Source organism: Natator depressus, chromosome 7 (genome assembly GCF_965152275.1).
Source record: "Natator depressus isolate rNatDep1 chromosome 7, rNatDep2.hap1, whole genome shotgun sequence".
Classification (NCBI taxonomy): domain Eukaryota; kingdom Metazoa; phylum Chordata; order Testudines; family Cheloniidae; genus Natator; species Natator depressus.
In genome coordinates, this window is record NC_134240.1 from 124,354,658 (window position 1) to 124,370,973 (window position 16,316).

Below are 16,316 nucleotides of genomic sequence, written 5' to 3' on the forward strand. Positions count from 1 at the left end.
TTTCCGCCTTTTCATTTTTGCTTATGGATCCTCAAGTTTGTGTGTATGTGTGTTCGTTCCTGATGTAACTTCTTTGCATCAGAACATAAATTTGCTTCCTGAATGTGCATTTTTACCTGAATACATGTGAGCCACATGTTTACTTTCTCATGCGTTGTGGGGTAAGATAGGAGGGTTTTGACCATTGTTACTTTCTCATCTGTTTGGGTTTGTGTGTGAGGGGTGTGTTTGACTTTAACATGCTCTGAGCTTGAGGCATGGATGATGTGAACTGCACAAACTCTTGTGGTTTTCAGGCCCTACAGTAGAGCAGCAAGGTGAAATGGCTCGAGCTGGAGGCAGGACCCTAGCGGCGCTACAGCCTGAACAGGTAATATGCCAATGTGGCTTCATTTATGTATTAGAGCTTACAGTTACACTGCATGTTTCACAATAAATACCTAAGATGGGTTCCTGCCCCAAAGAGTCATATTCTCACCTGTCTGTCAGTCTGTCATTTAGATTGTAACATACCACATGAGAGGGAGGGGTGAAGAAGGATGTGGTCTACTGAAATGTAATTAGGAAATTTTGTACGTTTGAACCATCAGGTTTATATGGATCTAATTATTTTAAATGCAGGTATTGGCATGTAGAGGATGCCACAGAAGAGTTATTGGAGTGAGCTGCCCCAATTGCTCTTAGTGAGAGGATACTTAAACTGCCCAAAAGGGAGCAGCTGCATGCGATCTACCATTCAGTTTACCACCGCATTGCAGCTGGTTGGGTAGAGGGAGGCACTATGTAGAGCAGTGGTTCTCAAAGCCAGTCCGCCGCTTGTTCAGGGAAAACCCCTGGTGGGCCGGACCGGTTTGTTTACCTGCTGCGTCCGCAGATTTAGACAATCGCGGCTCCCCTTGGCCGCAGTTCACCGCTCCAGGCCAGTGGGGTCTGCGGGAACCGGCGTGGGCCAAGGGACAGTGGCAGCCAGTGGGAGCTGCGATCGGCTGAACCTGCAGACACGGCAGGTAAACAAACTGGTCTGGCCTGCCAGGGGCTTTCCCTGAAGAAGCGGCGGACCGGCTTTGAGAACCACTGATGTAGAGTAAGGCAGCTGCTGACACAGAGGCAGGGGGCATCTTGTTGTTGGTTAGGCAGGAAAGCAGAGACCTGCCAGGCAAAATACAGGAAAGGCCAGACGCCAGAACTGCAGGCTGAACTGTGTAGTCCAACCAGTAGCAAGGGGTAAACTATGAACAGGTAGCTGTCTGAGGTATGCTGGAGGCCAAGTGCAGGAGCCAGAGAAGAAAGAGTCCAGAGGTATTAAATAAGAAGTGGGGGTTGGGGAGACCACGAGCCTGAGTACCCTGAGTCACTTGGCTTCTAAGATAACCATACAGGATTTATTTTCTGTCTGCAGAGAGCAGAGATTATCTATCATCTAGCTGACCTGTTAACTGACCAGAGAGAAGAAATTCTATTGGCCAATAAAAAGGACTTGGAAGAGGCTGAAAGTAAAGGTAATGTATTAATGGAGCTAGTAAGCTTAAATATATGTAGATGTCATGCATCTACGTGGGTTTGAACAGAAGGAGAAAAGTGGGATGGGAACTCTGATTCAGGGGTTGAGGGATTTGGGAACTAACTTTCATAGTGTAATGACTGTCATCTTTGGTTGTCACAGAGGGTCAAGCCTGGGATCTTGAGAGCTGAAACCATGAGTCCCTACAGCTTGGGCTAAAGGACAAGGTCCCCCAGCAGGGAGTTGTAGAAGATTCATGTCCTCTGGATCAGACAGAGGGCTTGTAACACACTGAACAGTACATGATAAAAACTGATTAGTGCTCCAGGTTGTCAGGAGAGAGAGTCTGGCTGTGGAAATGCATGTAGTGAGCACCTCGTGTTTCATTGCAGTGACTACTCTGGTCTCTTTCTGGGTTTGTTAAAACAGTATGTTCTGCCCCTGTCGGGGAGAGTACTTTGTCTCCTCTTGTGGTCAAGCTGTGTGTGATTGATGATGTGTTCCAAAAAGAGAGACATCCACTTCTTAACAAGGAAGTGTCTATTGTATTCAGGCTGCTTGTATCATAAACTTCATTCTGGTATATCAGATTAATGCACTGAAAAGTCTTGGAGGGCATTTTGGGTGGGGGACGATGCACAATGTGACAGCTTACTCCTGTGTTCTTTTCAAAGGATGTTCAGAGTGACCTGCAAAGGGGGGAAATGGGCTTGTGCCTGGTTTTGTTTCTTTATGGTGTTTTGTAACAGGGGCAATGGCCACTTAAATGAAATTGGGTCCAGCTCTCCTGCTCCAAGTCCATGTGTGCTCCAGTTTAATGTAACGAGGAGGACAGGCTGCCCTAGGGAGTTATAAATGAGTGGGAAAGTTCAGAATCTAGAGACAGATAGGGAGCTCAGAACTTGGAGTCCTGAGTCCAAAGAGTAGAGAGCTCAGAAGAAGAGCAGTGCTTCAGGGAAGGGATGCCCCTGAAGGAGGGATGTTGAGAGTTCCCTAGTTGTGCAGTGGATCCAGATCAGGCTGGTGAAAGCAGAATAAACTCTGGCAAGTGAAGTGTACAAGTATAATTAGGCAGACCAAAAAGGAATTTGAAGAGGAACTAGCAAAATACACACATAACAGCAAAAAAAATTTTGTATAAAAGAAGCAGAAAGCCTGTCAAACAATCAGTGGAGCCACTGGGTGATCAAGGTGGTAAAGGAGCACTCAAGGAAGACAAGGCCGTTGCAGAGAAGCTAAATGAATTCTTTGCATCAATCTTCACTGCAGAGGATATGAGGGAGATTCCCACACCTGAGCCATTCTTTTTAGGTGCCAAATCTGACCTATCCCAGATTGAGGTTTCAGCAGAAGAGGTTTTTGGAACAAATAGATAAATTAAACAGTGGTATGTCACCAGGACCAGATGGTATTCACCAAGAGATGTGAAAGAAACGCAAATATGAAATTGCAGAACTACTAACTTTGGTATGTAACCTATCACTTAAATCGGCCTCTGTACCGGATGACTGGAGGATAGCTAATGTGCAGTGCATCCCATTCATGTGAATGTGCAAGGTCCATCTTGAACTCTGGGTACAGGTGTGTTATCTTTGTTTCTTGCCCTATGGAAAGAATCACATTCAGAACATGCTCAAGAAGGCATAGAAGGCCAAAGGAATTGCCCTGTTTAGAAGAGATTTGAGATTGGTTATTCAGCTCATGAGCAGAAAATTGACAGGCAAAAGAAGCAAGGTGGCTACTTGATCCAGTATTCTTATTTCTAACAAAACATAAGCTCAGTCTCTGGGTGTCTAATGATTAAGCCTTGGCAGAAGAATCCTCAATTCAGTGGTATCTATCCAACCTATGGAAGTAGCTTTTTTTTGTGCTGGCTATTTCCAGTAAGTAAAAACATAGTAAGAGGACGCCTCCCCACCCCCCAAGCCATCGTGGCTAAGCAACAAAGTAAAAAAAGTGGTTGGAGACAAGGGCATCCTTTAAGATTTGAAATCAAATACTCCTGAGGAAAATAGAAAGGAACATAAACTCTGGCAACTCAAGTTTAAAAGTATAATTAGGCAGGCCAAAAAAGAATTTGAAGAGCAGCTAGCCAAAGACTGAAAAACTGACTGAAAAAAATTAAGTACATCAGAAGCAGGAAGCCTGCCAAACAGTCAGTGCTAAAAGAGCACTCAAGGAAGATAAGGCCATTGTGGAGAAGCTAAATGAATTCTTTGCATCAGTCTTTGCTGCAGAAGATGTGAGGGAACTTCCCACACCTGAGCTATTCTGTTTAGATCAGCGGTTCTCAAACTTTAGCAACCTGAGGATCCCCATTTTGATTTAAACTTTTTTGCGGACCCCCAAGCTCCCCTGCTCAGCTCCAGTCCACGCCCCCACTCAACCCCTTCCCCAAAGCCCCGCCCCCACCCCATCTCTTCCCACCCCCACTCCACCCATCTCGCCGCTTCCCCACCCCTTTCCACTCCCTCCCCCGAGCACGCCCCATCCCTGAACCTCCCCCTCCCTCCCAGCGCCTCCTACATGCTGCTGAACAGCTATTCCATGGTGTGCAGGAGGCACTGGGAGGGAGGGGGAGGAATTGATCAGTGGAGCCGGTGGACCCCCTGGAGTACCCGGGGGCCCACGGACCCCAGTTTGAGAAACACTGGTTTAGGTGACAGATCATAGAATCACAGAAGATTAGGGTTGGAAGAGACCTCAGGAGGTCATCTAGTCCAATCCTCAGCTCAAAGCAGGATCTGAGGAACTGTCTCAGATTGAAGTGTCCACAGTGGAGGTGTTGGAACAAATTGATAAATTAAACAGTCATATGTCATCAGGACCAGATGGGATTCACCCTAGAGTTTTGAAGGAAACTCAAATATAAAATTGCACAACTACTGACTCTGGTATGTAACCTATCAATTAAATCAGCCTCTGTCCCAGATGACTAGAGGCAGGGTAGATAAAAATCAATGATTTTTTTTAAATAAAAAAAATAGGATTTTTTTATTTAAATCGGGTTTTTTTTGATAAAATGCTTTTTGAGGGAAAAACCTGTCTAAAGATAGTTTTAATTAAGATACATTATAGCTCAAAGATATTGCCTCATGGAATAGGGATTATAAATTCTAATTCTATAGAATGAGACAATATATTCATGTAATGTTTAAGAAAAGTTTTGTAAATGAGTTCCAATAGTTCATGGATTAGGGACCCAATCTTATGGTGTTCCAGGGACTTCTGTATAGATTATTTAGGTTACTCTTTCTATCTACCCAGTAGGACTCAGTGCTAAGTCTAGAAGATACCATCAGAGATGCTTAATTTTACAGTTCTCAGACTGTGAATTTGTGTCTCCAGAGATAACATGCTTGTTAACAGCAAAAATGTTTTTAAATTAAGAAATAAATAATATATAGATGTGAGAAATAACAGACCTCAACCCTATTGTCCCTCTGCAAGTTTGTGTACACAGAGTCAATCCCTTACCCCTCTCGAAAAGTGCAACGTTTCAAAAAGTTCAATGAGTAGAAGATTGTTGGGGGCAAAATAGATCTGGACAAGGAGATGAAGTCTGGAGATAAATGTGAGACGGGAGGGACGGGCAGTAGAAGCAAAAGTGAAACTGTTTGAGCAGCATATTCCAGAAGTCTTGAGGTCTTTCTGAGTGTAGTCTTCATTGATTTGAGATCTACCATACCATTCTCTCACTAGAAGGAAAAACCTATAATGGCAGCAGGCTGTAAAAAAGACTGTCTCATCTATCTCTGAGTTGTGAAGTATACGTATTAAGGTTATAACAACCAACAAGAATGCACTTTTATGTATCAAGTATCAGAGGGGTAGCCATGTTAGTCTGGATCTGTAAAAGCGGCGAAGAGTCCTGTGGCACCTTGTAGACTAACAGACATATTGGAGCATAAGTTTTCGTGGGTGAATACCCACTTTTTCAGATGCATGTAGTGGAAATATCCAGAGGCAGGTATAAATATGCAGAAATAAATATTTCTACTTTTATGTAGAAATCCATGATTAAATCATGATTTAAATCAAATCCACCCTGACTAGAGGATAGCTAATGTGATTCTATGATAGTCTGTTATACCAATTTTTTTAAAAAGGCTCCAAAGGCGATCCTGGCAATTATAGACTAATAAGCCTACTGCAATACCATGCAAATTGGTTGAAACTGTAGGAAAGAAAAGAATTAATAGAGACACAGATGAAGAGTCCTACAAAAAGTAGAAACTAGGTCAAATTACAAAGGATGAATATAAACAAATAACACAAGTATGTAGGGGAAAAATTAGAAAGTCCAAGGCACAAAAAGAGATTAAACTAGCTAGATACATAAAGGGTAACAAGAAAACGTTCCACAAATACATTAGAATCAAGAGGAAGACCAAGGACAGGGTAGGCCCATTACTCAATGATGGGGGGGAAAACAACAACAGAAAATGTGGAAATGGCAGAAATGCTAAATTACTGTTTTTGTTTCTGTTTTCACCAAAAAGGTAGTCGCAATTAGACATCTAACATAGTGAACGCCAGTGAAAATGAGGTAGGATCAGAGGCTAAAATAGGGAAAGAACAAGTTAAAGTTTACTTAGACAAGTTAGATGTCTTCAAGTCACCAGGGCCTGATGAAATGTATCCTAGAATACTCAAGGAGCTGACTGAGGAGATATCTGAGCCATTAGCGATCCATCTTTGAAAAGTTATGGAACATGGGAGAGATTCCAGAGGGCTGGAAAAGGGCAAATACAGTGCCCATCTGTAAAATGGGAAATAAGGACAACCTGGGGAATTACAGACCAGTCAGCTTAATTTCAGTACTCGGAAAAATAATGGAGCAAATAATTAAGCAATTTGTGAACACCTAGAAGATAATAAGGTGATAAGTAATAGTCAGCATGGATTTGTCAAGAACAAATCATGTCAAACCAACCAAACAGCTTTCTTTGACAGGGTAACAAGCCTTGTGGATAGGGGGAAGTGGTAGATATGGTATATCTTGGCTTTACTGAGGCTTTTGCTACTGTCTTGCGTGACCTCCTCATAAACTAGGGAAATACAACCTAGCTGGAGCTACTATAAGGTGGGTGCATAACTGGTTGGTTGGAAAACCATTCCTAGAGACTAGTTATCAGTGGTTCACAGTCAAGCTGGAAGGGCATATTGAGTGGGGTCCCGCAGGAATCAGTTCTGGGTCTGGTTCGGTTCAGTATTTTCATCAATGATTAAGCATACTCTCTATACCATTATCTAAAAGTTTGCAGACAATACCAAGCTGGTGGGGGTTGCAGGTGCTTTGGGAGGATAGGATTAAAATTCAAAATGTTCTGGAAAAACTGGAGGAATGGTCTGAAGTAAATAGGATGAAATTCAGTAAGGACTAATGCAAAGTACTACACTAAGGAATAATCAGTTGCACACATAGAAAATGGGAAATGACTGCCTAGAAAGGAGTACTGTGGAAAGGGATCTGGGAGTCATAGTGGATCACAAGCAAAATATGAGTCAACAGTATAATATTGTTGCAAAAAAAGCAAACATCATTCTGGGATGTAATGGCAGGAGTGTTGTAAGCAAGACATGAGAAATAATTCTTCCGCTCTACTCTGTGCTCATTAGGCCTCAATTGGAGTATTGTGTCCAGTTCTGGGTGCCACATTTCGGGAAAGGTGTGAACAAATTACAGAGAGTCCAGAGAAGAGCAACAAAAATTATTAACATCTAGAAAACATTCTCTGTGAGGGAAGATGGAAAAAGTTGTGTGTGTTTAGTCTAGAGAAGAGAAGACTGATGGGAGATATAACAGTTTTAAAGTACATAAAAGGCTGTCACAAGGAAGAGGGAGAAAAATTGTTCCCTTAAAACTCTGAGGATAGAAAAACTTCCTAACTGTCTGGATGGTTAAGCACTGGAATAAATTGCTTAGGAAGGTTCTGGAATCTCCATCATTAGAGATTTTAAAGAGCAGGTTAGATAAACATCTGTCAGGGATGGTCTAGATAATACTTAGTCCTGCCTTGAGTGCAGAGGACTGGACTAGATGACCTCTCGAGGTCCCTTCCAGTCCTATGAATCTATGAACATAATTTATTGGGGAAGAGTCAGCACAGCTTTTATAAACGGAAATCATGCCTCACAAATCTCTTAGAATTCTTTGAGAAGGTCAGCAAACGTGGACAAGGGGGATCCAGTATCATAGAATCATAGAATATCAGGGTTGGAAGGGACTTCAGGAGGTCATCTAGCCCAACCCCCTGCTCAAAGCAGGACCAATCCCCAACTAAATCATCCTAGCCAGGGCTTTGTCAAGCCTGACCTTAAAAACTTCCAAGGAAGGAGATTCTACCACCTCCCTAGGTAACGCATTCCAGTGTTTCATCACCCTCCTAGTGAAAAAGTTTTTCCTAATATCCAACCTAAACCTCCCCCACTGCAACTGGAGACCATTACTCCTCGTTCTGTCATCTGCTACCACTGAGAACAGTCTAGATCCACCCTCTTTGGAACCCCCTTTCAGGTAGTTGAAAGCAGCTATCAAATCCCCCCTCATTCTTCTCTTCCGCAGACTAAACAATTCCAGTTCCCTCAGCCTCTCCTCATAAGTCATGTGTTCCAGTCCCCTAATCATTTTTGTTGCCCTCCGCTGGATGTTTTCCAATTTTTCCACATCCTTCTTGTAGTGTGGAGCCCAAAACTGGACACAGTACTCCAGATGAGGCCTCACCAATATTGACTAGAGGGGAACGAGACTTGAGTGGGCCTGACTGTAGATATAGTGTACTTGAACTTTCAGAAAGCCTTTGACAGGGTCCTTGACCAAAGGCTCTAGAGCAAAGTAAAGAATCATGGGATTAAGAGGGACTGTTCTCTCTTGGATCAGAAACTAGTTAAAAGACAGAAAACAAAGGGTCAGAATAAATGTTCAATTTTCAGCACGGAGAGAGGTAAGTAGTGGTATTCCCCAGGGATCTGTAGTGGGAACAAAAAGCAAAGATCTCAAGTTGCAGTGGGGGAGGTCTAGGTTGGATATTAGGAAACACTATTTCACTAGGAGGGTCGTGAAGCACTGGAATGGGTTACCTAGGGAGGTGGTGGAATCTCCATCCTTAGAGGTTTTTAAGGCCCGGCTTGACAAAGCCTTGGCTGGGATGATTTAGTTGGTGTTGGTCCTGCTTTGAGCAGGGGATTGGACTAGATGACCTCCTGAGGTCTCTTCCAACCCTAATATTCTATGATTCTATGACCACTGCTATTCAACATATTTATAAATGATATGGAAAATGGGTAAACAGGGAGATGGCAACATTTGCAGATGATACAAAATTACTCAAGATAGTTAAGTTGAAAGCTGGCTGCAGTGAGTTACAGAGGGCTCTCACAAAACTGGGTGACTGGGCAACAAAATGGTAGATGAATTACGGTGTTGATAAATGCAAAGTAGGGCTCTTGATTAATGGCAGTTAACTCGTGATTAACTCCAAAAAATTAATCACAATTAAAAAAATTAATCGTGATTAATTGTAGTTTTAATCGCACTGTTAAATAATAGAACACCAAGTGAAATTTATTAAATATTTTTGCATGTTTTTCTACATTTTCAAATATATTGATTTCAATTACAACACAGAATACAAGGTATACAGTGCTCATTTTATATTATTATTTGTATTACAAATATTTGCACTGTAAAAATGATAAACAAAACAAACAGTATTTTTTAATTCTCTTCATACAAGTACTGTAGTGCAATCTCTTTTATCATGAAAGCGCAGCTTACAAACATAGATTTTTTGTTATATAATTGCACTCAAAAATGAAACAATGTAAAACTTTATAGCCTACAAGTGCACTCAATCCTACTTCTTGGTCAGCCAATCTCTAAGAAAAACAAGTTTGTTTACATTTACAGGAGATAATGCTGCCCTCTTCTTATTTACAGTGTCACCTGGAAGTAAGAACAGGCATTCACATCATGCTGATGATGCTCGTTAAAAAAATAATGCATTAATTAAATTTGTGACTGAACTCTTTGGGAGAGAATTGTATGTCTCCTGCTCTGTTTTACCTGCATTCTGCCATATATTTCATGTTATAGCAGTCTCGGATGATGACCCATACATGCTGTTCATTTTAAGAACACTTTCACTGCAGATTTCACAAAACACAAAGGTACCAATGTGAGCATTCTAAAGACAGCTACAGCACTCGACCCAAGGTTTAAGAATCTGAAGTGCCTTCCAAAATCTGAGAAGGATGAGGTGTGGCTCATGCTTTCAGACGTCTTAAAAGAGCAACACTCCGATGTGGAAACTACAGAATCCGAACCACCAAAAAGAAAATCAGTCTTCTGCTGATAGCATCTGACTCAGATAATAAAAATGAATGTGCGTCGGTCCGCACTGCTTTGGATCACTATCAGGCAGAACCTGTCATCAGCATGGAAGCATGTCCTCTGGAGTGGTGGTTGAAGGGTGAAGGGACATGTGAATCTTTAGCACATCTGGCACATAAATATCTCGTGACACTGGCTACAGCAGTGCCATGCGAATGCCTGTTCTCATTTTCAGGTGACACTGTAAACAAGAAGCGGGCAGCATTATCTCCTGCAAATGTAAACAATCTTGTTTTTCTGAGCCCTGGTCTACACTAGGACTTTAGGTCAAATTTAGCAGCGTTAAATCGATGTAAACCTGCACCCGTCCACACAATGAAGCCCTTTTTTTCTACTTAAAGCGCTCTTAAAATCGATTTCCTTACTCCACCCCTGACAAGTGGATTAGCGCTTAAATCGGCCTTGCCGGGTCGAATTTGGGGTACTGTGGACACAATTCGACGGTATTGGCCTCCGGGAGCTATCCTAGAGTGCTCCATTGTGACCGCTCTGGACAGCACTCTCAACTCAGGTGCACTGGCCAGGTAGACAGGAAAAGAAACGCGAACTTTTGAATCTCATTTCCTGTTTGGCCAGCTTGGGAAGCTGCAGGTGACCATGCAGAGCTCATCAGCAGAGGTGACCGTGTTGGAGTCCCAGGATCGCAAAAGAGCTCCAGCATGGACTGAACGGGAGGTACGGGATCTGATCGCTGTATGGGGAGAGGAATCCGTGCTATCAGAACTCCATTCCAGTTTTCGAAATGCCAAAACCTTTGTCAAAATCTCCCCGGGCATGAAGGACAGAGGCCATAACAGGGACCCGAAGCAGTGCTGCGTGAAACTTAAGGAGCTGAGGCAAGCCTACCAGAAAACCAGAGAGGCGAACGGCCGCTCCAGGTCAGAGCTTCTATGATGAGCTGCATGCCATTTTAGGGGGTTCAGCCACAGCCCCTACCCCAGCCATGTTGTTTGACTCCTTCAATGGAGATGGAGGCAACATGGAAGCAGGTTTTGGGGACGAAGATGATGATGATGATGATGAGGTTGTAGATAGCTCACAGCAAGCAAGCGGAGAAACAGGTTTTTCCGACAGCCAGGAACGGTTTCTCACCCTGGACCTGGAGCCAGTACCCCCCGAACCCACCCAAGGCTGCCTCCTGGACCCGGCAGCCAGAGAAGGGACCTCCGGTGAGTGTACCTTTTTAAAATACTATACATGGTTTAAAAGCAAGCATGTGAAAGGATTAATTTGCCCTGGCATTCGCGGCTCTCCTGGATGTACTCCCAAAGCCTTTGCAAAAGGTTTCTGGGGAGGGCAGCCTTATTGCGTCCTCTATGGTAGGACACTTTACCACTCCAGGCCAGTAGCACATACTCGGGAATCGTTGTACAACAAAGCATTGCAGTGTATGTTTGCTGGCGTTCAAACAACATCCGTTCTTTATCTCTCTGTGTTATCCTCAGGAGAGTGATATAATTCATGGTCACCTGGTTGAAATAGGGTGCTTTTCTTCAGGGGACACTCAGAGGTGCCCATTCCTGCTGGGCTGTTTGCCTGTGGCTGAACAGAAATGTTCTCCGCTGTTAGCCACGGGAAGGGGGGAGGTTTGAGGGGGTAGCCATGCGGTGGGGGGAGGCAAAATGCGACCTTGTAACGAAAGCACATGTGCTATGTATGTAATGTTAACAGCAAGGTTTACCCTGAAAGAGTGTAGCCATTGTTTTATAAAATGTGTCTTTTTAAATACCGCTGTCCCTTTTTTTTTCTCCACCAGCTGCATGTGTTTCAATGATCACAGGATCTTCTCCTTCCCAGAGGCTAGTGAAGATTAGAAACAAAAAAAAAAAAAGCACTCGTGATGAAATGTTCTCTGAGCTCATGCTGTCCTCCCACACTGACAGAGCACGGACGAATGCATGGAGGCAAATAATGTCAGAGTGCAGGAAAGCACAAAATAACCGGGAGGAGAGGTGGCGGGCTGAAGAGAAAAGGAGTACTTGTGGCACCTTAGAGACTAACCAATTTATTTGAGCATAAGCTTTCGTGAGCTACAGCTCACTTCTTCGGATGCATACTGAGGGCTGAAGAGAGTAAGTGGCGGGCTGAAGACAGGGCTGAAGCTCAAATGTGGCGGCAGCATGATGAGAGGAGGCAGGATTCAATGCTGAGGCTGCTGGAGGATCAAACCAATATGCTCCAGTGTATGGTTGAGCTGCAGCAAAGGCAGCTGGAGCACAGACCGCCGCTACAGCCCCTGTGTAACCAACCACCCTCCTCCCCAAGTTCCATAGCCTCCTCACCCAGATGCCCAAGAACGTGGGGGGGCGCCCTCCGGCCAACCAGCCACTCCACCACAGAGGATTGCCCAAAAAACAGAAGGCTGGCATTCAATAAATTTTAAAGTTGTAAACTTTTAAAGTGCTGTGTGGCATTTTCCTTCCCTCCTCCACCATCCCTCCTATTTGTGGTAGTCATCCCCCTATTTGTGTGATGAATGAATAAAGAATGCATGAATGTGAAGCAACAATGACTTTATTGCCTCTGCAAGCGGTGATAGAAGGGAGGAGAGGAGGGTGGTTAGCTTACAGGGAAGTAGAGTGAACCAAGGGGCGGGGGGTTTCATCAAGGAGAAACAAACAGAACTTTCACACCGTAGCCTGTCCAGTCATGAAACTGGTTTTCAAAGCTTCTCTGATGCGTACCGCGAACTCCTGTGCTCTTCTAACCGCCCTGGTGTCTGGCTGCGCATAACCAGCAGCCAGGTGATTTGCCTCAGCCTCCCACCCCGCCATAAACCTCTCCCCCTTACTCTCACAGATATTGTGGAGCGCACAGCAAGCAGTAATAACAGTGGGAATATTGGTTTCGCTGAGGTCTAAGCAAGTCAGTAAACTGTGCCAGCGCGCCTTTAAACATCCAAATGCATGTTCTACCACCATTCTGCACTTGCTCAGCCTGTAGTTGAACAGCTCCTGACTACTGTCCAGGCTGCCTGTGTACGGCTTCATGAGCCATGGCATTAAGGGGTAGGCTGGGTCCCCAAGGATAACTATAGGCATTTCAACATCCCCAACAGTTATTTTCTGGTCTGGGAATAAAGTCCCTTCCTGCAGCTTTTGAAATAGACCAGAGTTCCTGAAGATGCGAGCATCATGTACCTTTTCCGGCCATCCCACATTGATGTTGGTGAAATGTCCCTTGTGATCCACCAGAGCTTGCAGCACTATTGGAAAGTACCCCTTGCGGTTTATGTACTCGCCGGCTTGGTGCTCCGGTGCCAAGATAGGGATATGGGTTCCGTCTGTGGCCCCACCACAGTTAGGGAATCCCCTTGCAGCAAAGCCATCCACTATGACCTGCACATTTCCCAGGGTCACTACCCTTGATATCAGCAGATCTTTGATTGCGTGGGCTACTTGCATCACAGCAGCCCCCACAGTAGATTTGCTCACTCCAAATTGATTCCCAACTGACCGGTAGCTGTCTGGCATTGCAAGCTTCCACAGGGCTATCGCCACTCGCTTCTCAACTGTGAGGGCTGCTCTCATCTTGGTATTCATGCGCTTCAGGAAAAGCAAGTCACAAAGTTCCATGAAAGTGCCCTTACGCATGCGAAAGTTTCGCAGCCACTGGGAACCGTCCCAGACCTGCAACACTATGCGGTCCCACCAGTCTGTGCTTGTTTCCCGAGCCCAGAATCGGCGTTCCACAGCATGAACCTGCCCCATTAGCACCATGATGCATGCATTGGCAGGGCCCATGCTTTCAGAGAAATCTGTGTCCATGTCCTGATCACTCACGTGACCGCACTGACATCGCCTCCTCGCCCGGTATCGCTCTGCCAGGTTCTGGTGCTGCATATACTGCTGGATAATGCGTGTGGTGTTTATGTGCTCCTAATTGCCAAAGTGAGCTGAGCAGCCTCCATGCTTGCCTTGGTATGGCGTCCGCACAGAAAAAAGGCGCGGAAGGATTGTCTGCCGTTGCTCTGACGGAGGGAGGGGCGACTGACGACATGGCTTACAGGGAATTAAAATCAACAAAGGGGGTGGCTTTACATCAAGGAGTATTTCAGGCAGGACTTCACGGAGGGTTCCAAAAAGAAATGGTGCACCTAAGTAATTGTTCTTATTGGAACAAGTAGGTTGGTCTGGCCTCTGATTGATACATGGCTAGATTTACCTCGCTGCACCTTCTCTGTGAGTGACTGCAGTGTGACCTAGAGGAATGAGTCCCCTAGACGGGGGGGAGCAAATGAGTACAAAACAAATCTGGTCATTTCTTGTTTTGATCCACTCCATCTATCTTTTACATCTTTGGCTGGCAGCAGACGGTGCAGAAGGACTGCAAGCCATCCGCATCTCATGGCTGCTCGGCAGAAGATGGTACAATAGGACTGCTAGCCATCCTCATCTCTTGCCTGCCTGGCAGAAGATGGTACAATAGGACTGCTAGCAATCCGTATCGCCTGCCTGCTCACCATAAGATGGTTCAATAGGACTGACTGCAGGACTAAAGAGAATGACCTGGTCAAGTCACTTCTAATGTAATCCCTGCACCCATGTCTGCCCAGGCGCTCCTGGCCGACGTGGCCAGGAGCAACTCGGACATGACGATGACGACTACCAATCCTACTGTACCGTCTACTGCCACAAGGCAAGGGGTTGCTGCTGCTGTGTAGCAATGCAGTACCACGTCTGCCAGCACCCAGGAGACATACGGTGACGCTTACCTGAGCGGACTCCATGCTTGCCGTGGTATGGCATCTGCACAGGTAACTCAAGAAAAAAGGCGCAAAACGATTATCTGCTGCTGCTTTCACGGAGGGAGGGAGGGAACGGGGGCCTGATGATATGTACCCAGAACCACCCACGACAATGTTTTAGCCCCATCAGGCATTGGGATCTCAACCCAGAATTCCAGTGGGCAGCGGAGACTGCGGGAACTGTGGGATAGGTACCCACAGTGCAACACTCCGGAGGTCGATGCTTGTCTCGGTACTGTGGAAGCACTCCGCCGAGTTAATGCACTTAATGCACTTAAAGCATTTTCTGTGGGGACACACACACTCAAATATAAATGATTTCTAAAAAACCAACTTCTATAAATTCGACCTAATTTCATAGTGTAGACATACCCTGAGCGATTGGCTGAAGAAGAAGTAGAACTAAGTGGACTTGCAGGCTCTAAAGGCTTACATTTATTTTATTTTTGAGTGCAGTTATTTTTTGTACATAATTGTACATTTGTAAGTTCAACTTTCATAATAACGAGATTGCACTACAGTGCTTGTATTAGGTGAATTGAAAAACACTTTCTTTTTACAGTGCAAATATCTGTGATAAAATATAAACTGAGCACTGTAAACTTTATATTCTGTGTTGTAACTGAAATCAATACATTTGAAAATATCAAAAACATCCAAAAATATTTAAATAAATGGTATTCTATTATCACTTGATAGCCCTAATGCAAAGTAATGCACATTGGAAAACATAAACCCAAGTATATGTACAAAACGATGAGATATAAATTAGCTGTTTCCATTCAAGAAAGAGATCTTAGCATCATTGTGGATAGTTCTCTGCAAACATCTGCTCAATGTGCTGTCAAAAAAGCTAACCGAATGTTAGGCACCATTAGGAAAGGGATAGATAATAAGACCGTAAATATCATAATGCCACTATATAAATCCATGTTATGCTCATATCTTGACTCCTCCATGCAGTCTTGGTCATCTCAAAAAAGATGCATTAGAAATGGAAAAGCTACAGAGAAGGGCAACAAAAATGATTAAGGGATATGGAACAGCTGCCCTAGGAGGAGAGGTTACAAAGACTGGGACAGTTCAGCTTGGAAAAGAGACGACTAAGAGGGGATATGACAGAGGTCTATAAAATCATGAATAGCTTGGAGAACGTGAATAAGAAACTGTTATTTGCCCCTTCAAATAATACAAGAACCTGAGATCTCCCAATGAAATTAACAGGCAGCAGGATTCAAACAAAGAAAAGTAAGTACTTCTTCCCCCAATGTGCAGTCAACCTGTGGAATTCATTGCCAGGAATGTGGTGAAGATCAAAACTATTACTGTTCAAAAAAGAATTAGATAGGTTCATGGAGGATAGGTCCATCAATGGCTCTTACCCAAGATGGTCCGGAATGCTACCCCATGTTCTGGGTGTCCCTAGCTTCTGACTGCCAGAAGCAGGGAGTGATCACTTGATAATTGCCTGTTCTGTTCATTCCCTCTGGAACACCTGGCATTGGTCATTGTCAGAGGACAGGATACTGGGCTAGATGGATCATTGGTCGGACCCAATATGGCTGCTCTTAAGTTGAAGATCAGCAGGTATGCCTCATTCAAAGGGGATAGTGTCCGACTAGTCAGCTTTTCTGCTGATCTGGCTCAAGTTAAACATGCATGAGGTGATGTGA

The 16,316-nt window shown here is 44.3% G+C and overlaps 1 protein-coding gene across 8 annotated transcripts in view; it reads left to right on the forward strand.

Moving 5' to 3' along the window:
- Positions 1-16,316, forward strand: part of ALDH18A1 (aldehyde dehydrogenase 18 family member A1) — a 120,635-nt gene that overhangs the window by 78,848 nt on the left and 25,471 nt on the right. For all 8 annotated transcript variants that reach the window (XM_074959577.1, XM_074959576.1, XM_074959585.1 and 5 more), the window contains exons 10-11: positions 297-370; positions 1,400-1,499. In XM_074959577.1, the coding sequence (XP_074815678.1) occupies positions 297-370; positions 1,400-1,499 (174 nt within the window). The remainder of the gene's footprint in view (positions 1-296; positions 371-1,399; positions 1,500-16,316) is intronic.